The 27,777-nt window shown below is 42.5% G+C and overlaps 1 protein-coding gene across 1 annotated transcript in view; it reads left to right on the plus strand.

The window, feature by feature from the left end:
- Nucleotides 1–27,777, plus strand: part of CDH4 (cadherin 4) — a 467,250-nt gene that overhangs the window by 272,516 nt on the left and 166,957 nt on the right. Inside the window, exon 3 of the mRNA XM_026088351.1 lies at nt 15,352–15,575. Coding sequence (XP_025944136.1) covers nt 15,352–15,575 — 224 coding nt within the window. The remainder of the gene's footprint in view (nt 1–15,351; nt 15,576–27,777) is intronic.

Consider the following 27,777-nt stretch of genomic DNA (forward strand, 5'->3'; position numbering starts at 1 on the left):
AGGGCTGGATGAAGTTTATATCTGCTTTTGGACAACTTTCAGAAACTGTAATTCTATGACAGACTGTGGGCTCTTGCTAGTATTTTCATGTAACAAAAAACCCAACATTCTGTTTGCCAACCACATTTCAAACAGTAACTTGCCTTTAGTACAAGGCTGCTTGTCAGAAACTCTTTGGACATTGGAGTAATCAGAGGAACAACCGGGTGAGTGATTCCCTGCAGGAGACAGAAATCTTCTTCAGGCAAGGTGGTGGCAGTGGCTGGTGCTTTTTTTTTTTTGCAAAGTAGAAATTTTGTCATGTTGGAGACTCAAAGGATTATTTATGGGTAGTTCCTCTTTTCTTGGCTGGCAAGAAACCAGGTATTCTACTCTTCTGGTAACATTTTTTTATTTTTCCAATAATTTGTTTTGAGTTGCTTGCACCTTTTGCAGGTAAAAAAAAATGTCATTAAAATGATATGACATAATAGACTGAATAATATTTGTCTTGTTTCTTCTTTAAACTTTTTGCATGACTTTTATTACAAAAATTGTAAAAAATGGTTACTTTTTTACTTTTAGTAGACATTTTTGGGAGGGTTTGGGGGATTGTTTTTCAGCTATACCACCTGGTAATAGAAGCGACATTAGTAGCTGATACACCATTTATTGCCGCTGGAAGTATGGAACAGAAGGGAAATTTAGGACATTTCCAGGCAAAATTCTTCATGAAACCTGTGCCAATTTCAGTAGCATAATCTGTTATAGGTCAGTTCACTCGTAGTACTGTAGATATTAAAAGCAAAAGAGAAGAAAAAGAAAAATTTCCCTTGTAGGCAGTAATATAAGCCATCCCTATACATGAATACTTTAATTGGTTTAATGGAGTCTATTCATGCAAGTAAATTTTGTAGAATATTCTGCTTTTTCTATAAAGGGAGTCTTTTTTGTTGTTTGGATAGTTACTGGTTTTTTTCTTTCTTATCACACAGTAGAAAAGTAATGTGATTAATGAACAACTTGAGTTAATTGGAAAAAAATGAGATAAACAAGTTCCCATTCTTCCTCATCTTTGCGTGTTAGCTTAAATTGAGACCTGATCCACAATGAATAATTAAATACTAAAAATTAAACTTGTGGTCATAGGAGTGCGGTATAAATGAATGTGTGCGTGCTCTGTAAAAAGATTTATTTTAATAATCAGAATAAACCTTAAGATGTAATTTTATCATGTTGCTAACAAAGTCTTTATATTCAGCTAGACTTTACTATGTGATAGCAGTAGCTGACGTTCCTTACTAAGGCTCGATTTTGAAAAAACTGCAAATGTGTGACTTTAAAGTGTTGAAGTGCTACTATCGATGTTGGTAACGGGCCATAAGAGCCAAAATGGTATCCTCCTGGGGTCCGTGCCAGCTGCTCCCTTACCATCAGTTAGAAAAGGATGAGTTTCTAGCTCAAGTATCTGGATCGCGCTGAGGTATCTCTTAGAAAATTGCAATTGTTGGATGTTTATGTATTGACGTCTTTATAGTCCGCAGCAGAAGGGGGAATCAAGGTTTGCTAGGACTTTCTTTCATATCATGCATCATGCTCATTTAACCTTTAAAAAACATCTGCCAGTCAATGTTGCTTTTTCAACCAATCAATAAAAAACAAAAATTAAATGACATACCTCATAGTTGACTTTTATGCCCTCAAATGGCTTGACGTTTTGATGTTGACTTAAAACTGCTCCGGTTGACCTGATGTGAAAGGTGATCAGACGGGACAATGATGGGCAGAACTAAGGAAACTTCAGTGGGGTGTTATGCTTTTAATAGCAGTTCCCCTAGGGATCAGTTCAGAAGGGTAAGTAGTAGGTTTCAGTGTGGATTTGGAAGAAGCGAGAGACTTGTTTGAATGAGAAACTTCAATTAAAAAGGAGGAATAGAGCTGACATATTCCTTACGTTCTTACTACTCCGTCTTGAGGATTTATTTGGGTGCAGGCTGGCAGAGACATGGGTTGCCGGCCCTCGTGGAGGCCCTTTCCGTGGGACTTCTGAACATTTCCAGAAGACTCTGTCGTTTAACAGAAACGTTATGATATTTGCAGAAATAAATTTCAGTCTTTTTGTAAGACTAGGGGAAAGGTTGGCTGGGTTTGCACATCTTGTGTTTTTTACAGAATTATTTTTGATGGATGAACCAGTGGCAGAGAGCTCTGAAGTTTGCCAGTGTTATTTATTTATTTCACTGTATGTTCTTTTATGGTGGTAGCTTATTCAAATATATGAATTAAAAAGTCACTTTTAAATTGACTTATTCCCAGAAAGATCAAGAGTTTCATCAGGAAAAAACCCTACATCTTAGTCAAAAAAAACCTCTCAGTATGAGGGCTTCTACCTATTGCTTTCATTATTGTATTACTCTTTCCCAGGGGAGAAGGATATTTTATTCTTCAGGCATAGTCAGTGTCTGGCTCCTCTGCTGAGAAAGTGCCAACGTAGATAGTTTCTTTTCAGATGTTGCCACCTGACCATTCAAACTGGACCAGCACCACCTCAGCATCTCCCAGGAGCAATGAGAACCATGCGATAAAAGGCGATTTTTGTTCATTAACACGCTAGTTAGGATTAGGAGCAGTGGTCCTTGCTGAAAAAATAAAAGCAATTTCTTAAGTCTCTTCCTGTTCAGGAAAACACCTAAGTGCATGCTTGCTAATCATTGGTTTCAGTGGTATTCTTACTTGGTCTAAACATTCAGTATTGGTCTTTTCCTTAATAAAGGTTATGTGTATATTTTTAAGTCTATATTTTTTTTACTATTTTTAGAAAGATCTACATGCAGCTTTCAGTTTTTAGCTAGTAGCTTACAAAAATGTCTGGATGGATAGAGTGGATACAAATACAATAGTTACAAAATCTAGTCGTAATTAAAATTCAAGGGGGAAAAGACATGTGATAAATGACAGTGTATAGGAGCCAGATGTTGGCTGTTTTAGGTGGTGGTGGGAACTCTCCGTGGCTCTCAGAGATGAGACCAGTGCTTTGTGGACAGTAAAATATGCTTTTCTAAGAGCATCTGTTTGACTATTTGTCTTGTGCCAAAATTCGCACACCTCTGTCGTTTGCTGCTCTTCATCCTAAAGGTGGCCTCATTTCAGTCTTCTGCAGCTGAATGGTTTATGGAGCCTCGTAGTTTTAAAATGCTTTAAAATGGAGGAGGACAGAATTTATTTTCTGTAAGAGAGAAGCTGCRTATATAGTGGGACGCTGCTGAATCCCTGCTGGCTGCCGGGGAGGAATTGCATCCTGCCTCGTCCAAATGTGGCATCGTTATAAGCATTTTGCAAAAACAGTTCTGTTTTAAAAGCCAAATGAAAAAATCTGGTCTATGCAGCCCGACACTGTGTGCTCTCAGGAGCAATTTGATCACAGCCCTCCTTATATCTGTCTCTTCTTCCGCCCGAAGTTCCCTACCATAAAATAAATTTGTTCCTACAGCTACTCACCGGGATAATCTAAAACAGTCTCCGCTATCGCCGACACGTGCAAAATGGCATTTTACTGCTTGTCTCCCCCAGCACGTCTGAGGAATCCCGCTGCTAATTGCCGCGTGTTAGCTGCCCACGCGGCCCGGGGGAGAGCCGGCAATCGGTGCTGCCGAGAGCCGGGCTTTCACCGGGGCGCTCGGGAGCCGCGTCRATCCCGCCGGACGCTTCCGTGCTTGAAAATCCCTTTTGCAAGCGGTGGTGGGAAAAGAGGCCGAGGCGGGCTCTCCCCGGCTTCCTGGCTGCTCCGCGTAGCGGATGCTCCCAATAGGTGGGAAAATGCAAATCTCGTTGCAGCAAGACAATGTTTTCCTTTTGGATTCTGGGTTTTGTGTGCTTTTGGAAAGCATTTGGCAGCCACAGCAAGTATGTTTACAAAAAGAGCAGAACTGGTAAAGTTCAGGTTCGTGTTTGGATTCAGCCCCAGCAAACTGAAGCTGAAGCTGTGCCAGACGTTTGAAGCTGCCAGACGACAGTTCATCTCAAACAGAAAAGCTGAAGAGGGGGAAAGAAATTTGTCAAACGTATTCCGGGTGGAATTCCAGGCAATTTAATTTGATTCACTACACTCTGAAATGTCTTGGACTTTCCCATTGTTTCTTTACTTTAACGCTAAATTTGGTACCTTCTGGGATCGGCGGTGCTTTGTGCTCCGTTTGTCACGTTCTCTAATTTACTGCTTTTGGTCTCTTTGTGTTAATTGCCGGGACTGAGCCCTGCCAAGGCGCTCTGCTACCTCTAAGGTTACCCGCCGAATGCCGAGGTCATTCTCCAGGCGAGGGGAGCGCTGCCTTTCCGGTGGAGATCGCTGTGGTAAGGAAGGGCGAAAGGGGTAAATGCGAAGGGGGAAAGGGACTTGGGCAGGCTACAGCTGAAGGTAGGGGCTACTGCGTCTTTTTGTGCACCGAGACGTGCCGAGGTGCAGAGCCCGTACAGTCACCCTGTCTTGCTTCTTACGGATTAAAAAAATATTCCAATTCTAATATTCTTGCCTGAAACTTATATTCATTTACAGTGCCCTGCGTTGGCTCCCTGGATGGGTATGCAGTTTCCTGAGCCAGGCCCAAAGCTGTCAGAGCTTGTGCACAAGTGAAGCTGGGCAGGAGCTCAGTGTCTTCGCTGGCGCATCTGTTTTTCCTGACAGGAGCAGCCCCGTTTCTAGGTGTTGCAGAGTTTGGTGGTTTGTTTTGCAGAGTGTGAGGAGGGAAGAGCCTGAGGCTATCTGACACAGCTACGCTCTCAGCAGCTCCTTCATCTTTCCTCCTAGGCTGGAAATGGGCTGTGTTCACATTTTTCTTCCTAAAAACTTCCTGCAGCTCCCCATGTCTTTCAAACATAGTTTTGGCAAGTTGAAAAAAAAAGATCTGCAACACGGGGGAAAAAACTCTGGCGGCACCAGGGCTTGTTCGGGGAGGGCAGCGGGAGCCGGCAGTGGCCGCGTGGGCATTGCACGGGTCCACATCACTCCCGCCCGCGGGCGGGATCTAGGGATGTGCCGGAGAGCGTCCGCGCGGCCCCTGCCCTTTAAGAGTGTCGGAGCCGTGCAGCAAAGCCCCCGCGTCATCGCCGCGGTGTGACGTCATCGCCACGGTGTGACATCATCGTCACAAGGGCAGGCTCCAGCGGGGTGCTCAGTCCCGCGCGCCCGGGCTGCCTGCAAGCACCGGCTCAGGCGCCCCGCGCCTCGTCGCGGCGACGCTCCGGCCGGCGGGTAGGAGGCGAGAGGTGAGCAGCCGCCGACCCGAATTGCCCTCGTTATCACGTTAGCCGCGCGGCCGCCCTCAAACCTGCAGCTTTCCTCCAGAAACACGTCGCCATGGCTGAAATCTTTCCCCACGTAGCCAGCTGGACCAACGTGACAGCGCTGTGGAAGTCATTAGGACTGAGGAGAAGAACCTCCGCATGGAGCGCGCCGGCGCTTCCTTCCTGGGGGCTGCACTGGGGCTAAGGACAACGCGCGGCTGCGGGTAACCCCCGAGCTGCACTTGCTCTGAAGCGGAGGAGCCCATCGGTTGATCCATGAGGTCAGTCGGTCCCCGTTGTTTGGGGAGTTAATCGTAGGGAGTTTGTGCAGCAGGGCCGACAGCAAAGCGGGTCTGTTTGCTGCTGCCTCATCAGCGAACCCAAACTGTCCTGGAGAGCGGTGAGAGGCTTGTTTCTACTTAGCCTTTAACTGCGAGATGATCTCGTTAGCGCCACGGTGAATCTCAATACTGTCCTGCTGGTGTGTGGAATTTGAAGAGCCTCGAAGAACGTAAATGGTTGCCCGCTAAAACTCGGCGTTTGCCAGGAAGTGTCACACAGTTGGTGTTTTCAAAGTGCAGCCAAATCCAGCTTCTCTTTACATTAACCTTTTCATCCAAAGGTAAAGCATCTGCTGCCCGTCCCGGTGGTTTCCAGTTTGCCTTCCTCCTAAGGCCGGGGGAGGACTGTCCTACTGAACCGCAATGAAGGGGTTTTCAGCCAAGGATGAAAATACCTATTGAAAACAGGAGAGAGGCCAGCAGCGAGGTGAATACAGCATTTAGCTAAAAAAGGGGTAATGCTCCGTGTTGCTCCAGCTCCCGGTGCCGCCGTGCCCTCCTTGGGCAGGGGCCTTCGCGCCGTCTCCATGTCCTTCTCCTGCTCTGTGGCATCAATCGTTCCCAAGCGAGGGGCTGGGCACCCGGAGGTGGGCTGCACACCCAGGGTGAAGCCTTGAGCGTAAAAATTCGGGAAACGCTGGGTAATGCCTTCAGCAGGGGACACCGACAGGAGCAGGTTCGTGCTCCGGGGCTGGCAAAGAGGCTTGAATTTGAGTTCTGTATTATGCAAATCCCATGTGAACTCGTTGCCCTGTGAAATATGGGTAGTTTCTGTCTGCGATAAAGTTTCTGGCTTGGTTTTAGATTTTAGATGAAAAGAGTCCTCCCAGCCCAACTCTGAATACCAGGAAGAGAATAGAGGGGAGTATTCCCTTTCCTAATACTTGCTTCTAATCAGATAAAAATAAGCGACAGTGTAGGAAGAATCCCTCTACTGACTGCCAGAACATGTCGATTTATCAAATTTTTCCACTGTTGCTCTTTTTTTGAGCTAGCCTCAGAGCTGACAGTGTATGTTTTACAGTGCAGCAAGGTAGATTGATTGATCCTAAATAGAAAGCCTTTGGGGTCTCGAGCTGATGCTTTAGCTTTGGAAAAAAACTGAATAAAGCATGTTAATGTAGAGAAAGGAGCCTGGTTTAATTGGACCAACTCCTGGCTTGCTGAAAATTAATGGCTGGCTGGCTGTTGCTGCAGTGATTCATCTTTTCTATCATGTTCTACAGTCATTCTCTCCAGGGGGTCTGTACTCCCCTCCAATTCCTCCACCAAAAGTGAAATATAATTTTTTTTTCTTAAAAACATGTATTTTAGTTGAATTGGCTTGGAGTAAATGAAAAATAGCACTGGTGGGAATATGAAGGAGGCAGGCAGTGTCTGGGAATTGGGTTTTGTTTACTGTAGGGCTGGTTTTGTTTTGTTTGAATGTGATTTAGATCTTTTTTTAATGTACTCTCAACTCCTCATCACTACTGTCTGACTGCAAGGGTGACAGAATGACTTCAGGTGCCTTTCCAAAGGATGCCGATTTCAGTGTGTTGAAATGTATCGTTCCTCCTCTTTTCATCTGGCCRCGGAAACGGAAATCTTGTGTAAGCAAGAGCTGTTAAAAGTGAATGTAAAGCTGGAAAAGGTGTTGAAAGCATTTAGGTGGCTCTGGAAATGAAAAGATGAGTTTTCAGTGTAGTCTCCATCAAGCCCACGCATTTCTTTTTTCTATTTTTTTCTTTCCTTTTTTTTTTTTTTTATCAAATTACTTGTGCATGCACAAGGCTTGCAGTTTTCCCCGTAAAACCAATTGAAGGCAGTACTGGGTTTGGGAAGGCCGAATAGACTGCAAATGAAAGGTGAGGTGGTAAGAAGTTAAATAGTGTGTGCCCAAAACCTGCATGGATAATTTGATCGTGAAGGGGCTTGAGCTTTGGAATTTAAAGTGGGGAAGTTCAAAATGTACTCTTAAATGTAAAGTATTTTTATGTGTCATTTCAAATCTATCTCACCTACTGCTGGAGATGATAGATTTCTACTCGTTTGCTGATTCAGGAGTGTCGCCAGTTGACTTGTACTTGGAATCACTTCGAACAAGCATATAATGGGTTGTGAGTGTCATGAATTTTGTATTGTTGCACATCCAGTATAGGAGGATTCACTGTAGCTGAAGGTTACAAGAAGATAAATAAAGCAAGATTTTGTTTAACATAATTGCATATGGTAAATTGTTATGGTAATTTATTATTATTCCAATATGGCAAATATTAGTAGTCGTAGCTCAGAGACCATATATCATCCACTAGAAAATTGGATGTAATGTTTAACATTGACCTGAGAGATACAAAATTGTTCAGATTGCTGCAGATTTTTGTACTGTTAATTGCAAGAAAATAACATTAAGAACATGCTAAATCATGACACGAATGTGAGGCAGTTCATTAATTCTCCTAACTCATTCATTATTTTTGTTTTTTACTCTGAGGACATTTAATTAATAGTCCATGCTCTGTGAAGCTGACGGTGTGGGCATAAAAGGATATGCATACTCTTTGTGTATGTTAATGTACAAACCAACACATATCTGTTTATCTCCAATATTTTTCTGTATCAAAGTATTTTCTTAAACTGTATACTCTTAAACTTGATCGCTCGGGATATGATTATTAGGCACTGAAGTAGCTGCTTGAATTGCTGTTTTTACCTTTTACCAGTAGAGTTTGGTTTTTCTACAGTGCTATAAATATTAAATAAAGACCCTAAGAGTTTATTAGTGTAATATTTTTTATGGGGACATGGTTGAAAATGTAACCCATAAAAATAATAATGGCAGGTTGAAAATTATACATTGTTTCCATCAGGTTTTACAGCTATCATTTTTTCCTATTTATGCATTTATACATTGTTTCTTTTCTCCAGAAGGAGAAAAGTTCCGAGTATTTTATTAACTGTGAGAAGCAAATCTAGTTATGTATTGTATGATAGCGTTAGATTCACCATAGGCAGAAATGGGACGGAAATAGGGCTTAGGACTTTTATGTAACATCCCTTGCAAATGAAGGGCTCRACTCTTGGTTTTTGTTTTTACAAAACACTGGAACATCAATGCCTGAAAGTTATTCTCAGAACGAGTGCAAAGATGGTAATATCTGCATAAACTCATTATTTTAGGACATGGGAAACAGAATTCTTGTCTTCTTTCAGCATTAGCCTTTTGTAACTTAAATATTGCAGTCCCAGAACTCCACCAAATGTTCATGTTTGTTCATAGGACTCTGTTTTACWAAACAGTTGTAATAATACATTGTGTGACATTTCTTAATTTTTTAACCTAACACTAATTTAATAATGTGTCGGTGGTTTGTAGATATAAGAATCTGCCCCTACTYGCTTCATGAAGTGCCTGCAAAAGTCCATTTTCCATTTAAACTTTTTCTCTCTCGTATTTGGTAAAACCAAAATGTGTGATTGAGTTTGGTCTACCAATTTGAACAGGAAACTGAATTTTAGGATTCAGTTCCCAGCTTTGCTGTGAATTTCCAATGTGACCATGGGGAGTTCACTTGACTGCGGTGTGTTCCCACGGCTGTAAGGTTGTTTTCTCACAGAATCGCAGAGGGGTTGTTGCATGAACATGAAGAAAGATACCTCGAAAATGGGGCCCCATAAAGGTTTATGCTATGTACTTATTTTCTCAAGCAAATGAAACTTCCCAGTRAAGCAGAGCGCTCTTATTTAACATTAGCACTTAATGGAGAAATCGGTTYRCGAGAATGTAAGGCACCCACAGAGYGTTCAGGAATTTGCGATTTTTTTTGCTTAACTGAATGGTTTCATGCCTGTTCTTAGTCAATAGGTTCCTACTGGCAAAGTTTTTCTTAATTTTTGGCGTGGTGACCTTTTTCTGTTTCTTTATGCCGGGTATGGGCTCTTCTCTTCCCGGCCTGTCGCTTCCCCGAGGGCCGCAGCTCCCCACGCCGAAGCCTGCGAGGACGGATGAGCGCGGGTGCGTGGGAGCTTTGGGTCAGAGCTGCCAGGGCAGGGAAGGAGGCGATTTGCTAAAGAGCATGCAGAAGGCACGCTTTTATACATGCTCACGGCTCTGCAATGTACTCGAACATCTGAAATTTCTACGGGTTGCAGTTAAGACATCCTCTATTAATGGTGTTCAGAGAAGTGGTGTTAAGGGTGGATTTGGCATGTCAGGTCTATCGTAATCACACCTGGTTCAAGAAATACAGTGTGAAAAGCAGATAGCATCCTACTAAAAACAGGGGTAAATATTCTATGCTTTGAAGTTCATCAAACAACTTTGCATTGACCATGGTGGAAAGCAGAGCCCTGAAGGGCCCCATATCCTGTCATGCCAGGGCATATATCCTAATAAATAAGTATTCTCTTTCCTGGTCTTACAGCACTGTGCAGCTTGCCAGAGGGGACACTTTTTAATGGAATAGGGGAAGTTAAAGGAGAACCCAGAATGATAAGGCTTAAAGTGAATTCTTTGGTTTATACCATTTATAGTCCTATTAAATTCAAGATATTTCTCAGACACTTGGGGGGCAAGCAAGTTCAGTGTACTCATACATCTTTCAAGATGCTTGCTTGATCATTTGACTCTGTCCAGCTAGTTTAACAAGCTAAATAATAAAAAGGAACAATGCAAAACTTGTTGAATTTTTTTTACCCTATGTCTTTTTTGAAGAAAGATACCATTTATTTTTTCCTTAGATGCCCAGCAGCTTGCTGCAGACTCCTGCAGCTTCTCTGCCCATCACTCAATCCCTATTTCAGCATATCAAATTGCTGTATTTCCTCCTTTCATAGAGAAGCAATTAAAAATGATGAGGGTAAAGGGTTAAACCTAGAAGCCTGCTAATGAGGGTGCCTTCCTGGTTTTCTTTTCATCACATATTTGATGCAGTTTTCAGCATAAGCTTTCGATAAGCATCACTGAACATTTTTCCAGAGTATATTAAAAAAGTTTTCTTTTCTACCATCCTGTAAAAATGATAGATGTGTGGCTCTGCTGTTTATCTGAAATCCTAATTACTGATGCTGTTGCTTTGAATGTTAAATTCATGCAGTGTTCTTAAGACTTCARACTGGTCAAAGAAAGATGCATTTGAGTCCACAGAGAGATCTAAGTCTAGTAAACAGATCCAATGTGTGTTTATTTATTTCTTAAATTATTTTAAAGTCAAAATTTACATCAACTGCAAATTACATAAATTTAGAGCTAAAGGAAGAAAAAAAAATGTTTCATGCCAATAGATGAAATTTTAATTTCTGTTTCCATAAGAGCAAAAAGTAGAGGTCAGAGGTAGGATTTGAAAATATGGAAGAGATCCCCTTTTCTTGAGCTATGACATTTATGGCATTTATGGCAGAACAATAATTGTATTTTTTTTCCAAATGCATATATGTATTGCTTGTCAAATTTCCAAACATATATATATATAAAAAAAATGCTTCTCAGTAGTCATGTAACATTCAGAGGAATCATTTTCAGAGGGAAGAAAGGAGGACGAGGCTATGATCACTAATGACAGCCTTTGCTCGCATGTACTGAGAGCGTGAGTAGCTGGTCTGTGCTGTGTTGGAGAGGTGCTTCACAGGCCCTGTATAAACAGTGCCTAGAGCAATAGCAACAGCTAAACCTACCATCAGCCGAGCGTTGCGATCCCAAATGCCCAGGATCYGGTGAGTTTCTGAATGGTCCACCCCATGTGGCTGGCATTTTCTGCAAAGCATTTTCTACTGAAAGCAGTTGTAGGAGAAAACTGGCATGGGGATCTACTTGTGGACGCCTTCCACGGCGCTTTTGCTTAGAACTGAGGAGAGGTTGCGGGATTCAGTTGGGAGAACGGAGAGCAGGTTTGGTGGAACCTCTGTATTCACATAACAGCATGTGAGTCGCATGGTATCGGGCTAGACATCGTCCAAAGTACGACCCCAAAACGCACAGCGTGGACTTTGGATCCTCAGCACCGGCTGTTGAGCAGGTCCTGGTGTGCCCCTGCAGCGTGCCACTGCTTGCCAGGATAGATGCAACCTTAGCTGCGCTGGGCATTAAAAACATGCAGCCGAGRCCACGGGAAGAAGCCATAGCGCTTGCTCCTAATGATTCCACCCAGCACAGGTGGAGCAAGGCCTCTCAGGCAACCTTAGCCATCCCTTGTATTTGTTCACCTCTCTAATAATTACAAAACGTTAACATGTTGCTTCTGAGCCTTGAGAATTTGTATAGTGGGATTTTTCTGAGAGACCTGTTTCTGTTTTAATTGGTGTGAGAGATGCTTTGGAGTTTCAGCTGCATAGCTGAGTCCTTCACAGAAAGTGAGCGTGTGTCCACTTGAGGTCACAGCAGTCACGGTGTCTTGGCAATGATATAAATAGGCAATAAAGCAGCAGCAGGGGGAGGACGGGAGGAGATGAGGCGGGGCGGGGGGGGCAGTCAGCTGGGGGGTTTTTTGCACTTTGAGTGATTTATTGAAGCAGTTTTTGTAACATACAATCATATGTCATCTAATAGAGAACACAAATTGCTGTCTGTCAAAGGCATGGTACATTGATTAGTCAGCAGATCGTCACCAGGAGTACCACCRAGGCTCGATCCGTGGCGGTGCTGCAGCCTCACCGCTCTCTCCGAGCAGGAGCCGGCACGAGAGCAGCACTTCAGCACAYGCCATGCCATCTGGCCTGGTGAGGAGACCTTTCCATACCCCAGAAGTAGCCCCAAATCAAGCACAAAACCACTGCCCAGTCCGGGAGGGGACGTACGGTCCCCAGGGTCACCTCCAYGCAGCCACTGAGCAGCGCTCGGGCTGAACCCATGCGCTCAGCTGTCCTCCGGGGTGTTGGGCGAGGTGCCGCTCCTGTTAGTAGCAAAAAGGCAGGGAATGTGGACATCCTCGAAGGCTTTTTCCGTTTGCAGCTGCCGAGGGCTCTTCTGTGGGGTTCCTCGCATTTAATCAGCCACCAAGAGCTTGTCTACCTGTGGCACCTGAGAAGAACAATGTGGAGCAGAGACGTTGCTTGTTTAAAAAATTAGACTTAATTTCTCTCAGGATTTTCTCTGTCTCTAGTCAAGTTTGTTTTAAACTAATGGAAGTAATTAGCAAATCACAGAGGGACTTTGTCTAAGAGGTAGCCATTTTTAGATAATGGAGCATAAAAGTCGACATGGTGACATATGACACCAGAGCAGCATATTGGAGCACTGCACTGTGTCTTAAGCAGATGTTTAAGTACTTTGAGTACTGAAATCACTGCATACACGTATAGGATGGGATTTTTTTCCTCTCAGCCTGCAAGTGCACTGTAGGGCTTTCTTTTAATCTCARTAAAATCAAAGTAAGCTCTGAATTGTTTTTAATATGCAGTCATTATCATTCCTTTCTCTCTTTTTCAGATGTCTTTTTGTATATGATAAGTTGGTGCTTCAGAAGGTAAAGCATGGGACTCGCTTTTTGACACTGCCATTATATAGCAAAAGAGTACAATAATGCAGCAATTGAGGTGCATTGTTTCTAACAATGCTTGATAGCATGCAGTTGAAAATAAATAACATATTAACAGCGAAACACTCAGTGCATTCACACGTATTTATTATAGCTGTGAATCCATGGGCAGATTTGCAGAAAGTCTTGAGAGATTAAGGAGCAGAAGTCTCAGAAAGCAAGTCCCGGAGGTGCTGTGGAGAAGGGCTCCTGGAAGCACCCGCTAGGCCGTGATGCTCTCGGGCCCTCGCGGTGGCTTCAGGGGTGCAGTTGGATTCTTGCAGATGCTGCCAGACCATGAGCGTGTTGACCATATTCATTGCTTTCATGAATCTTTATTTTTCAGACTAGTCTAAAACTAATTGAAGCCTATGGAAAGCTTTTCTGGAAACTGGAGAACACTCAATCCCGCAGGCTTTCTTCATTCTTTATTTAACTTGATAGAAGTCTCACCTTAGTAAGATAAAGATCCCCTCCTCCAGGCTGCTGAATATCTACCCTTTCCGATGACACTCAGAGACTGAAAGCAAGGATACCAAGAGCTTCAACACTGTGGCCTGAGTAGCAATTAAGTAATATCCTGTTCCTTAGACAAATGGTGACCAAAGTCTCATTTGAACTTTGAGTAATGCAGGAGATGCCGCCTTCTGTTACACTGAAAAACATTTGTTATGCTCCTGGAGATAGAAAGTGGAGATAACTGGTCAAATGTCTGGACTAAAGCATTTCAGATGAGATAGGCACGGAAGTTATTTATTGCAGTCTGAGCTACAGTGAAAAGTACAGACAGGCTAACGGCCCGCTTTCCGAAACAAAGCTGGGAGGGACTCTTGTTTTCCCCAGCTTCCAGATATAACAAAAATTAAATCATGTACTCTATGGCAATGAAGTTGCATAAAAACACTGCCCACTTTGTTTTTATATACTAGGTAACTTTATTTATCTTCTTTTTTAATCAGTGTGTGACATTTGCTGTTTGCACCTAATAATTTGCTGCAGCATTCGGTAACAGTTTCCACTGCACACACACAAAAATGTACTGATGTGGTTTAAATAACTATGTAGCCTGGAAAGCCTTTGTAGGATGTATAATTATGACATAATCACAGCACCCCGATTACTGAGAGAGACAGCTTTGTGAAGGAGTTGAAGGGAAACCCTGTGGTCAGGGCACAGGCTGGGGGTTGGGAAACCTTCACTCAATTCCTTCCTCCACCCCTATCYGCTTCTCTCATTGCTCCAGAGTTTGGTGGTACTGGGGGCTTTGGCAGCAGGACTGGCTTAGTGTTTCCTGGCTGCTTTTTCCATCCCCCATGCCATCCCTCAGATGTTTTTATTTAAAGCCAGATATGTTTGCTTCCACCACGTGTGTGTGTTGTCCCGTGGATTACCGGAATAGCGGAAAGTGTTTTGGTTCCCGTGTGATTAGCTGCAGGTTCTATTTCYATCAGATTTGGCAATTTTGTCATGTAATAGTTTGGGTTTTTTCCAGCCTAATRTATGTGATTTGTATCCTAATGCCAATAAAAATGCTTTTCTAACGAGACAGTAAATGAGCTTGACTGAAAAATGACCAATTAAAAATTCAAACATTGGGGAGTTTTGATCTGACGCTGTCAGCTTTTAAATGACGAGCGGTGGCTTGTGAAGCAAAGTCTTGGGACTCTTCTTCCACCCAGGTGCAAGGTGGTGAGGAGTCACCCGGGTAGAGGTTACAGTTCTGGTGGTGCGTGCCTGCTTCCAGCAGAGGAATACGTTTCACAAAACGTTCTTAATTTTTCTTCTTTGTTTGATTTTTTTGTTTTTATATTTCTGATAATGGAATCGTTATGGGCTTTTAAATTTCAGTTAAGAATGTGCAAATARGCTATCTGGTAAGTAGGTTATTGAAGGGTTAGGGAAATGGAGTACATTTTGTGCAAAAAARTACCCACAGTGTGGGTAATAGACTCCAGTTGAATTTCAAAGATAATGGCAACAAGGGAGAAATCCACTTGTAGAAATGGGGAACAGCTGTGTTTGCGATCTAATGAAACTGTATCAAATACTTTAAAAATGGCTTACAGCTTCTTCCCTGGGGAATGGAGATAAAGCACAAGAGCATTCCTGAAAGGTCGAAGAAACAGTTAAATCATTTCCTTGATGGTTATTAGAGATATAGAACACATCAGTGAAAATTAAATGTCTGAAACTTGTATTTGATTGCTTTTCTTATCACGCCAATCTCACACGTTTCTTCCATCTCTTGCTCTCTGTTCTAGTAAAATTTAATAGCTGTGCCGGTAACAAGGGAATTCGGTATGAAACCAACAGCCTGGACTTCAAGGTGAGAGCGGATGGGACTGTGTATGCTGTCCACCAGCTGCAAATGCCCTCCAAGAAGGTGATACTTATAGTAAACGCGTGGGATCCCCAGACGCGGGACAGATGGGAGGCGATTGTCAGGTTCCTGGTGGGAGAGAAATCGCAGCACAGCGGACACAAGGTAAGAAGTTCCCAAAGCTGCTTTTTGTCTTTCATTCTTCCCTTGCCTGAGTTCCCGATACCTTTAAAAAGTTAAATGCAGCATAGAATTATTTGTATTGTCTGGTCTGTACTTCAGGAGGAAGTTTCCGGATAGGAAAAGCCACAGTGCGCAGCAGTCAACTTCTTGCAGTTCCTTGGTCCTCTCTCACATAAATCATTTAATGTTACCAGCGAGGGAAGCGTTCTCTACGTTCGCAGTTTCATATTCTTAAGTGACCACTCAGTTTGGTTATTTACTGCAGATTCTTACAGCCGAGCTTGTGTTTGCTTCTCACTGCTAATACTCTACCTCGACTTGCAATAAAGCCTGCAGATGAAGGGTGCCTACCTCTCTTGCGTTGAAACAAACCATCTTCTTGAGCAATGCAAGGCAGGCTAAATTCACGTTTCTTTTGTGACAACTTAAATCTGGAGCAGTGCACTGTTGCTGCTGTGCTGCTGTGGGTAAAATTTGAAGTCTTCTCCGTGGTTCCTGTAATGATTCATTTCTTCTGGTGAACCATCTGTGTGGCCCTGCAGCTCCRTGGTGGTGCAGCGTGCTCCCAAATAGGGGTCCAGATGGGAGATTTAGGCTTGTTTCCTTCATAGACAGTGAGGACAGGGAACATCGCTGCTGTCTGATAAGGGACATATGCTCACATGAAGTGTTGGCCAGCGGGGCAGYGAAGCACAGCGGGGCACCTCTGTGGCAAACGTCCTTCCCTCTGAATGCCAATGTCTTCCTTTCCCTGCAGTTAAAGAGTCAAAGCCAGCTCCAAAGCCTTCACCAGGCAGTATTTCAGGCAGAAAATTGCAGATGTATTCTCTCATTTTTAGTTTCACGGACATAGGTAAAAGGGAGGAAGGATCCGTTCCTGCCCAGCAATCTGAGAGCAACGTTGCCTCATTTAAATACAGCCGTGGGCTGCACGGGACCCTTCCAGTCAGGGAATGCGCCACAAAACACGTTTCTTCTGGCTTGCTCCTTTAGTGGTTGTCTCAGGCCTGCCTGTTCCATATCATCTTTGGCAGCAGTTCTCCAACTTTTTGTATTTTCCCCCTTCCATTTCAGTGATAGTTTGGGCCGAAGACCTTGTACTGCACTGAGTAAACACAGTTATGTGGACTGTTGCTTCCTCAGAAAATCCAATTCTGTGATAGTAACATTTAAGCTTGTTGCTATGGTTTGGGTTAGGTTTAGAGATAGAGTTGGCAGGAAATTGGCTGAAGAGCTCGATTTATTGTTGTATCTTCAAGACCTGCACTGTAAGGTTGAAGGTCTGTGTCCCTGGGGAATGGTCGTGGTTAGGCTGGGGATGGGCAGGGTCCCTTGGCCATGGTTGTCGTTAGGATTAATACGCCGTGGTAGTTGTCAAAAGGGCAAGGCTGGACTCTACTTCTCCTCTTTCCTGTACTGACTGGACAGGGAGAGCAGGGGAGAGGAGGGAGGACGAGAGAGGGAAAGACTTTCTGCGCCTCGCTCTAAGAATCCCCAAATATGCGAATCTTTGCCGTTTGGGAAAACTTCTACTGTGTGTGAGAGAAGCAGGAAAGCACTTGGAGAAAGTTAAATCTAGCAGTCACCCAGCAGGCTGACCCCTGAGGTTTTGCATGGCTTAGAGTCATATAAATACACTTCTCCTCCTCTTCAGTAAGGCTCTGGCTTGTGCAAGATATAATTAAGCCCTGTATGTTATGTCAGCTGTGTTTGCTATTTTGTAGCCAGAGAAATAGTGCTTCCTTCTAAAAGTAATTAAATATTGAAAGAACAAAGTAAGGTGTCTTATATACCGCTTTAAATTTCTTCTCAGCGTAGCAGAAAGAGAACTGGGTAAGCACACATTTCTCTTTTAGTAAAATATTTGGTTGGAAATTCATCTAATGTTAATATAAGCTGAACTCTGGTTCAAAATAGAGAGAGCTAAGCTTTTTAAAATTCATATCCCTGCTTTCTAAAAGCCTTATTAGTGTGTAGTTTGAGGCTGGAAAAATACAGAAAACAACACTAATGACAAGGTCACAAACAGTTTTATTGTGGGTCCCTATTGCAGGCATCTGACTTGCGTCTTATTTAAATGCTTGTGCTTTTTGCAAGCAAAATAATACTTTGTTTACTAAAGAAATAAATATGATTGTGAGATTATTTTCAAAAATAATAGTGTTTATGCTAAAAAAACAACAATATCCAGTTCAATGTGTTTCAGGCCGTGACCCTAATATACTACATTTCATGGCTTTTACTAGAAACAGATTTCACATTTGTTTTTGTAAGGTATAATATGACTCAAGCAAAAACAACATAATTGTTTTAAAGACTTTTCTGGTATATTCAGAGGATGGAGAAATCAGATAGGGGAGGGAAAGGAGGAGGTTACATGAGAGAGAGAGAGGAAGAGGCCAACTCTTTCTTCTAGTGCATACATCCATTTTCATTTGTGACTGATTTTGTGAAAATGCCTAACAGTTCCCAGACATAAAAAACAACTGACATGAAGTCTGCCTTGCTGCACGTCTGTGTTGGCTGGCACCTGCRACACAACCAAGCCCTACTAGCTTGCTTAGCCATCCGCTGTATTTCTGTAAGCTTCCCCATGACTGACAGCCATCGGTCGGTGCAGTCTCACTGCACAAAAAGACACTTTCTGCCCCTCTTTTCCATTCGAGAACATTAAAGGAGAAATCAAAATTTGGTTCACAATTATCTGTGGGTAAAGCTTCATGAGAACAGAATTATCCCACTTGGAATGGCCACCGTGAGGCATTCGGTTGATTCAGGAGGTTACTACAGAACAAATCTCACGGAAGGAGAAGTTGCCCCTGTTGGGATAACAGCTGAGGATGTGGGAGACCAGAGATGAGGTCCCTGCTCTGCTGTAAACTCATGGTGCCTTCTGGGGGAGGCTGACCCAGTTTGCTGCTGCCCCTCCGTAAAATGGAGGCAGTGGTTGTCCTTTTCTACATCCAGGAGTGCACAGAGGGCAAACCCCTCCAAACAGTGGTGTGATCCCATGTGCTTGTGATCCTTTATTACGCCAGTATAGAAAAATGGAAAGTTGCAGCATGGAAGTGGAGAACCTTGACGGTGGCCACCGTGCCCATGGAGTGGCGAATCCATTCAGGATGGCTCCCTGTTGGGACAGTCGTCCCCTTGTGCGCTTCCAGTGCAAAATCAGACTTGCTGGTGTTTATGCACGTGCCTCCGAGTGCACAGTGCAGCTACTCACAGTGGAAGCTAACACTTTAATGGTGAGTGACCCACGACGATGACAGTTTCCCCTCCTTTATACTGTTGGCCTTAAAAATGTGCTAATTGGATTAGATAACTGAATAACCTAGGCAAATCTGCAAATTTTCACTGGCAACCACTGTGATAAAAGAAGTCTAACTACAATATCAAAGTTTAATGCATGCAGGATAAAATGATGKCAAAGAAGATAAATACTTAAAGAAAGTGTTTTATGATACACCAGCCTACATTCTCCCCTCCTCCCCAGCAAACACTTGAAGATAAACTTTCTTCTGGTTAATACAAGTGGTGCTAGTAACTGTAGGAACTTTTTTTGTTCAGTCTTGCAGGAAACCTGATAGCAATTCAATTAGAAAATGCAAATGAGGTCACATATTTCCCACAGGAGTGTTGAATTACCCCAGAGGAAACTGAGTGATATTCTAGCATAACAATAAATACTTAAGATAAAGTTTCTTATACTGTTCTTGTCTGACTGCCTGTTGTTGCCATTGAAAGTATCAATGGGACCTATGGGTATAATTTGGAGAACAGAAAAGAGGAAGAAAGCGAAGAAAAAAGTTGTTTATGAAACTAGTATTAAGTCCTTGTAGCTCATGTCAGCACTTACGAAAGATAAACTTGAGCGGGATAATGCTCCCGAAGAAAACAAAGTAAAGCCAGGCTTAAAATATCTGGAATAGGCAGTGCCATGTCTTCTTTTCTAGGAGTGTGTCCTATTATTTCCAACAACTGCATATTAATTTAACAAGAAGACCAAAGATGAAGATTATGTTTGCAAACAGTGACGTAACTGAAGACTCCAATCTTCAGAGTGCCCTCTGCTTCATATTTGCTGAAACTCTGATATTCCTAAGTACATGGATGGATCTGTAGCCATTTGTGCTTCATTTCCCACATCACCCCTGGTGTTTGAGAGCCTCCTCATTACTCTTCATTAGTCAGCATCCTCCACTCTCTGAGCCAGTTTGTCCCATCTGACATTGTGGCCCACTGTTTCATATTGATCTTTCCTTATTTTTCAGTGCTTGTGTGTGTCTAAACATGTTAAATCATGTCTGGCAAATTTTTTTCTTTATTAGTTCATTTTATTTTTGTGTAGTTCGCACTTAATGAGTTAAATTGGGATCACAGAAAGAGAGAGTAGGAAGGAATTCTCAGCAAAAGAGTCTGGAGATACAGGATGTATTCAGTACATGTAGGATGCCAGTCAACTTTGCTGACAATGACTTATTTTAGAAAAAGAATTGTTTTCTGTGAATTGTGTTTGTGTAAAGCTATTTCTCTTATTGTCTTAGTGTTTCAAATTCTGAGCATGGAAGTATGTACTTTTTTGCAATGTTAAATCATTGGCACCTGTGCAATTAAAATCTTGCAAATATATGGATATGCAACTGGTCTTCAAAATGTGGAGAAATATTGTCAAAACTCAATCCTTGCATAAGCCCTGCTTATGTTTTATTATGTCTTATTTGGGGATTCTTTCATAACCCAGGTATGAATCCACAGCTATACAATATGAATGTGAAAAGCTGATTCTTAAAGCCAGGTTTTTTTATTTAAAACCTTTAAATAACCATCTCTGGCATTTTACCTGGCTAAGATTTTTAAATTCCAGTACAGCCTTTTATTGCTGATCACAAATACAAAGGTCTCCAGGCAAGGAAAGGCTCATTCAGTGCTGATCTTGTTTATGACCCCAGTTACGGTGCTAGCCAGGGTGTTCTGTGCAGCACCTAGGAGCGATGAAGACGTGTCCTTCCCTTGATGGAAGAAAATGACAGCATTCGCAGGAGTAGTTGGAGTTGTGCTTCCACAGCTCCTGTTCTTCCCGGTGCTCTCAAGTACCTGTGCTTGGAAGAGAGGGGAGAAAGCRCTGCCTTGTCTGTTCCCCTCCCTCCCTTCCTTCCCCGCTCCTGGGGAGACGGTGTGGTATCACGGTGATGGAGTTAGTCCCGTCAAACGGTATTATCCCTAGAGAGGGGCTGGAGAAGAGGGGTGTTTGTCGTCCTCCCTCTCTCTGGCCGTGTTCATGCACGTTTTCGGAACTGCTGTACTGCCCGGTGGACTCCCTGGAGCTGCCCCGTTCGACCACTTCTGCGGGCAAGCCACGACTGTCACTAATTCTAATGAAACTGCAGCCTGGGTCATTTTTAGTCCTGTAGCCTCATCAGGGAAGTAAGACCATGACACAGTGAATGAGAATAGATGCAGTGATTTCTGGTTTTTTAGGTGATTTGTGGGACATCATTTGAGACTTTAACAAAACAGATTATTGGAAAAGGTGAGGGAGCAGTTGACTAATAAAATTAATATCGTACAACTGTTAACAGTGAGACTGATCACAATAACTGTGGAAGACTAATGAAGACATACCAGGTGAACTTGTCTGACTTCACGCTTAAGTGAATTTGAACATCTAGTATTTAATCATAGCATGTGTTCACAAATCATGTGAACTTCTTTGGCTGGATTTTCAGATGTGTTGAATATCATTGCCTTGTACTGAAAACAATATAAGATACATGTGCTCTTTGCCTTGGAAAATCATTCCTCTGAGTGAAGTTTCACATAGTCACACTTGCGACGTTTAGTTCTTAAGTAGTCACCGTCTTACCAAGAGTCAGGGTCAAAGACATTCTAGAAAGATCATCCCTAAGTGAAACTCACTCCAGATCTGTCTTCCATCAAACAAAAAAGAAATCATAAGAATTGAACTACCTACACAGAAATAAGTCTTTTCTGATAAAACAAAACTGTTGGACTGCTGTGTACTGCCTGCCTGTGATGCGCGCCTTGCCCTTGTGAGATCCAAGCCCTTGACCTCTGGTTTCACGTTCTTTGTTGTTAACTGCTGAAGTCTGACTACCGCTTCAAAAGAATATTTTGAACTGAATCTCCAAAAAAAAAAAAAGCTATCTTCATTGCTATGGTAATTCATTGACAGTAGTGTGTAAACATTAGTTTGAGTAAAAGACAAAAATTCCTTCACACAGGCACATCCGTTAAAATAAATATTTGCTAGGGGCTGTAAGAATTCATCTGTCTCTTCTTCTGCTTCACGAGCTGAAGCAATTTCGTAGTTACAAGCTCTGGGTGAAGGAGGACTTCAGTCCTTTCCGACCTCTTGAGGTCACATCCCCTTTGCTAGATGTGGTTCATAGTAATTCTGCTGCTTGATGCAGCCTCTGTGGCATCACCGGCTGCAGGAGGGAGAAAAACCAGACAAACGCAGGGTCCCGTGTGGCAGGCAAGGGCTAAGCAGGCTGTCATCGTCCCCAGGTAAGGTGCGCAATTTCAAACGCTTGCTGTCTCCATCGAGCAAAGCATTTAAACATGCACTTAAATTTAATCATGTAAATTGGGATAAATTGAATGTGTTCGCATGTGTTCAAATTTAAGTATATGCTTAGGTGCACTCCAGAATTGGGGAATAAAAGAACAGCCTCCTCTCAAGATCCTCTTGAAATAACGAAAGGATAACTTGAAAGGGCTAACTCACACGCTAGCTCTGGGAAGAAGTACCAGAACGAATTACTTGCTTTGTGTTAAAGTAGAAGTGGTGCCTTGTGATCTCTTAAATCTCTTATGATCCCTTTACTTGCAAACACTATGAAGAGAAGGGATATTATTACATTTAATTCATTAGGATTATTTTAATTCATGTATCTTTTGAACCCCTGGCTTTAGAAAAATAAAATGAGATTAAAATTTCTCACAGGCTTGCTAAGGGGTAGATTTGCTCCTGCTTTTTTCTGTGATGAAGCGCAATCATAGTAGGCTGAGTTCTAGAAGCAAAAGAAATGTGATTGGAGCAGTTTTTTGAATTTTGCCCATAAAATTGCTTGATAAAAGTTTATCAGTGGTAGATGAAGAAGTCAGCTTTCTAGCCCAGATATTTTGTGCRTCTCTCTTGATAAGATACTTGCAGAGCGAGAGAGCTAATATCAAGCTCCAGCAGTGTTTTTACTTTATAAGACAAGTTCCATCACCTTTATTCCTGTCATGTAGGTATCTGAACAGGTAAGAAGTAGAAAAGTACATAGTATTCTGTAATTTAATAGGCACACTCTTGAGAAGTACTTATAGTTCTGAAGTCATTGTGTATAACTTCTGCCAATTATGAGAACGATATTAACTTGAAGATAGAAGTGTCTTTTTGTAAACACTAGACAGTAGAGTACAGCAGTAATTTAGATGTTTCTTAAACAATCCTACCCTAAGAAGCACTGTGAGATTAGATCTTAGAAAGGGAATGTGGAAAGGTCAAGTTGATGTGGGGAGCTTTGCAAGGAAACAACCTCATCAGAACTTTTTATGTCAGGATATGATATTCAAACCTTTAAATGAGAAAGAAAAGTACATCAAGAGCTGTACTTCATGGATGATGTCATCATCTTTTGTTCATTGAAGGCTCTTCAAGTAATACTCAGAGCATGGCAATGACAAGAAAGATATCACGGGTGCTTGAAGTCTGTGGGAACCGTAAAGGATTCCACCAACGGCAGGTGGATTTCTTATGTGCTTGCAGTGGTCTGTGATTCTACCAGAGAAGGGAAGAGGAAGAGCATCATATAAAATCTTTAAAGCCGTGCACAGTACAGATGATACCTCTAATGATCAATGTGATGTGGGACTACGTAATAAATTCTAGTGCAGCTGTGCCTCTCCACCCTAGCTAAAATTTCCCTCGCCTTAGAGTACTCTTTTTGAGTTTCATGACCGTTCAGTAATGATTGAAAGTGTTCGTTTCTGCAGATCTCCTTGTTCTGCTGATAGAAAAGCAAAGCATATTAAAGTGCTGTACAGACTTACCTGATTTCAACTTCGAACGATGATTATTTACCTAAAGTTTAGGCAAAGAGAAGGTGTGAGTGAGTTCAGATGATTTCTGAGTTTCATATAAACCGTACCGGGGAATCAACATATTCGGGTCTAATGGGTGGTCAGCTAGTCAGCAACCACCTGAAGAGCCATATTCTTGCTGAAGATGTGAGCTTGCACGTTAGCTACCATCTGTGTCTGTAAGGTACTTATCTGGGCCACCAAACTTTTTAGCTTTTCTGATCGAAGAGTTGGAATTTTGTTTGTTTGTTTTTAGTAAGARTCTTTTAAGGAAAGCTTGTGGGTTTTGCAAAGAGTTAGTAGGTCTCTCTTTTCTCTGGAGTCCAAACTTAATTTCGCATTTAATTACAGTTGCCCACTAAAGGACCTACTGTGTATTTTGCAAAAAGAGGGTCTTCCCCTCTAGAGAGTTGTAGTCTCCCTAGTTAAAAATTTCCTCGTTTGGCTTGTTACTCTTCCTCAGTTTTTTTCTTTTGCAGCCCTACAATGTTAAGAAACATTTCAGTTCCTCAGCTATTCTGGTCATATTTTATTAGTTAGTTACATGGGATCAAATTTTCCAGAGTCTGCGTAGGCAGCCAGATACCTAACAGTCCTGAATTTGCATGCATATATCGTTTTTCAGACATCAAGGAACAGTGCCTGTGTGCAGGCTGCTGCTGAGCTTTGACGCAGCCTCCTTGCGAGCGTGGCATTTGGCATGCCCAATGCATGCGTGTGCATTTCACAGGGCTCATTCTCCCCCTCGGGGGGCAATAACTCTGTTCGATTTTAGTCAAACTTTTTCGTGCCTGTCAGCTGATGTGTTCTGGAAGCTCGTGCACTTGCCAAATCTGACAATTTTTCTTACTAATTGACTCTAATGTGAACTGCTCTATGCAGCCCCACTGCTAACTGATAAAAAAAAAAAAAAGTAATGAATTTTTGCTTAACTAGCTGATTTAATTAAAATGTTTTTTACTGTAATTGTATGGTTTCTATAAATGGAGAGGTAATTTTGTTAATGAGTTCCTAACCAAACATAACATTCCTGACTGTATGTAGCCAGATTTGATAAAGGTCACAAATAGTGAGATTCCACTGTTTGCTTTTGTAAGCAGTGATGATCAAACAGCTTGATTTGGCACTTGAAATATCCTGTCAGGATTGGTTCCCCCTATTCCTGTTTATACCAGAAATTATTAGTATAGTTTTAGGAGCAGAGGGGGTTCTTCTCTGTATCTGAACACTGTTCATTATCTTCAAAGTGGAAGTCTACTGCCAAAATCAYGTCTCATTGTCAATTAGTGGCTTCTCTGCAAACACATTAATTTAATGCCCCTGCTGAAGTACTGTGCACACTGGAACATCTTGCTGCTAAAACACTAGTTTTCAGAGCACTTTGACACAAATCATTCATGAATAGCARTTTATGCCTTGATGGTAATGGGACGTGACATGAAGCTATCTTTGATTAAATTTACCACAGAGCTTACAACTATTAGTAAATAGAGCTAATACAGATGGTCATAACAGACTTCCAGAGGGTGGATAAGGAGAAAAACAGATTATGAATTCCTTACCTGCACGGTTCCTAAAGAATACCTTCACATAGATTGACTGTGATGAAAGAAAGTCTAAAATAAGAAGTCTCATCTTCTTACAACTACTTTTTTCCCTGCCTTCAACTTTGGCAAATTCAGCAGTGACCTAAATACAAAAGAATCAATTACCTGAAAATAAATAAATTTGCCTTTTGTTCTGCAACCTTTACATTATATTGTATGAAACACRAAATGAAATATCTCTCTCTGCTAAAAGATCAAAAACTAGGGAAATGATGTATTTTGGGAARAAAGGGCTCATTCGTCCTCCGCTGCTGTCCCTGATGTCAGCAAAATGTTGTCTCCTTCGAACAGAATTCATGCAAATGTTTATTTAGCAGCACTCTCATGTTTCTTTTGTTAAGTAACTAAGCTATATTTTCATTGTCTTATTTTGTGTTTGGTAAATACCGTTTTCTCCTGTCCTTTCTGTAGCTACCATGGAAACAAGCAAAAATGCTTCAGATTAAATATTTTTAAACAGATTTTTATGGTAGAAGTGGTATCGCTCTTCAAAGTGTTTACTGATACGGGAGATGAAGGTGAATGTTTGAGCAGTGGACTAAAAATGGCTTTATATTGCCTTGTATTGATAAAAACATATTAAAAACACGTTAGCTCAGTTAAGCACTAGGATTGACACAAAAGCAAAGCAAGCAAAGTATGTCTTTTCTGAAAAATCTCTAGTCCAAAGCGTTAAAGCCTCTGCAAAAATAATAAGACTGGCATATCAATAAAATAAATATTAAATCATAAATAATATTGATATTTGGGAAATAAAAGCCTTATCAACTGTCCTCCTATCACAGTTATTGTTTATTCCACRGCAGGAATAGCGTATTTTAGTGCTGAATCTGTAGCGTTTCATTTTGCGGGTTGATCCCTATAAAATTAATAATCTCTAAAAAATGTACCTTAAGACATACTGTTATTTATATGCGGAGAATGGTGGCTTATTTACCCAGACATTAGAGCGATCCAAAATGTTCAGCTAAGCAGGAACACAAAATATGATATTATATTATGTAAATGGGTTTGTGATACGCTCTGCTGGATAATAACTTCCAGATGTCTCTGTAGCCAGGGGCTGAGTGATATCAAAGGCAGGTTGGCTGGGAGGGAGACGTGCCAGCTGGCTGGACGGGCTCCCGCTAAGTGTAGCGGAAGGGGAAAGCTGGTATTTCTTCACACTCGCTGGTTTTATTTGTGAACTAGTGAAAAGTCAGTGGCTCGCAGCCTTCTTTTCACTAGCAGAGATGGGGAGTTATTTTTTGACCTCTTTCGGGACTAGGGATGGAGTTTAGCCACGAGTCCCGGCGAGGGAAATGCGGACGAGCCAGGGCCGGAGTGGCAGGAGTTAGGGACAGCTGCTGGCTGGGTGGGACTTGGGCCCCGGCTGTTTTTGCCAGGGCAAAATGCAGCTAAGGAATCTCCCTGAGTTTTCAACTTCATGGCATAAAAGGAGTTAGAGCACCATACCACCTCACCTTTTTGAAGTAAAGTCTCCTAAATCGGTTTGGCTTCAAAGTCTAGAAGTCCCTACGGTTTAGATAGATGTCCTCTTCTGAATGCAGCAGGTATATCCACCGTCATTAAATGCAATGCTAGCCTGAAAAGGGGCAGAAGTTTACTCCCTTAAATTCCCACTGACATGACTGGTCCAGCTAGGACTGCGTGCTTTGCCCTGCTTCTTTAGTAAGCTGTAAAAAATTCTGGCTTAACATGAATGCTAAGGCATTAAATCATACCGAATCCAAATTCATAACAATTTTACATCCCAGCATGGTCTTTTCTCCCAGTGTTTTTCTTCATCCCACACTTTGTAATCACTTTTCCTCCTTTAACTTGAAGATTTTCATCTATTTTGGTTCAGCTGCATTTCTCAATCTTATCAATGTCCTAAAGTAATAGTCRGGCATAATTACTAAATTATCTGACTATTTTATATCCTCCTTTAATTGCCTGTGTATTGACAAAGCTTTTGCTCAGCTGTTCAGCGTTTGTTGTCTAGCCCCATTGCAGTGAATTACGACCGTCGCCGTGCAGTTTTCAGAGCGGAGAGGGCRGTCGGCTCTCCGCACCGTGCTCGGGTGGGCCCGGCCGCTGCCGGATCGCGTGGGAACGGCTGTGCCGGGGCTCGGGAGCCGCCAGCAGCCCCGCGGTCCGCGTGGCCCTGGCTGCGGGTGGTGCAACTCTTCCGCAGAGCAGAGCGCGTGGCGTCTGAACGCCCTCGGACAAAAGCTGCTTTCCTTGGCTTCTGGTTTTTCTGCCTAAAGCCAAAGTTCAAGTGCCGGAGACCAGACAAATGCGTCCTCCGGACAGATGATTCCTGACAGGCGAAGAAGGACAGTTCTTCTGATCGGACGTGCAGTGAGTTTGACACGGAGATAACGCAGGCAGCAGCTCGCCTGGAAAATGCGGAGCTACAGGCTGCGTCTGCCCAGTGCTCGTGCGAGGAGCTAAGACGTGGGAGTTAGGGCAGCGTAGCTCCGCTGGAGGCGGTTCGG

This window comes from Apteryx rowi, unplaced genomic scaffold (assembly GCF_003343035.1).
Source record: "Apteryx rowi isolate R43461 unplaced genomic scaffold, aptRow1 scaffold_0, whole genome shotgun sequence".
In the NCBI taxonomy this organism is placed as follows: Eukaryota; Metazoa; Chordata; class Aves; order Apterygiformes; family Apterygidae; genus Apteryx; species Apteryx rowi.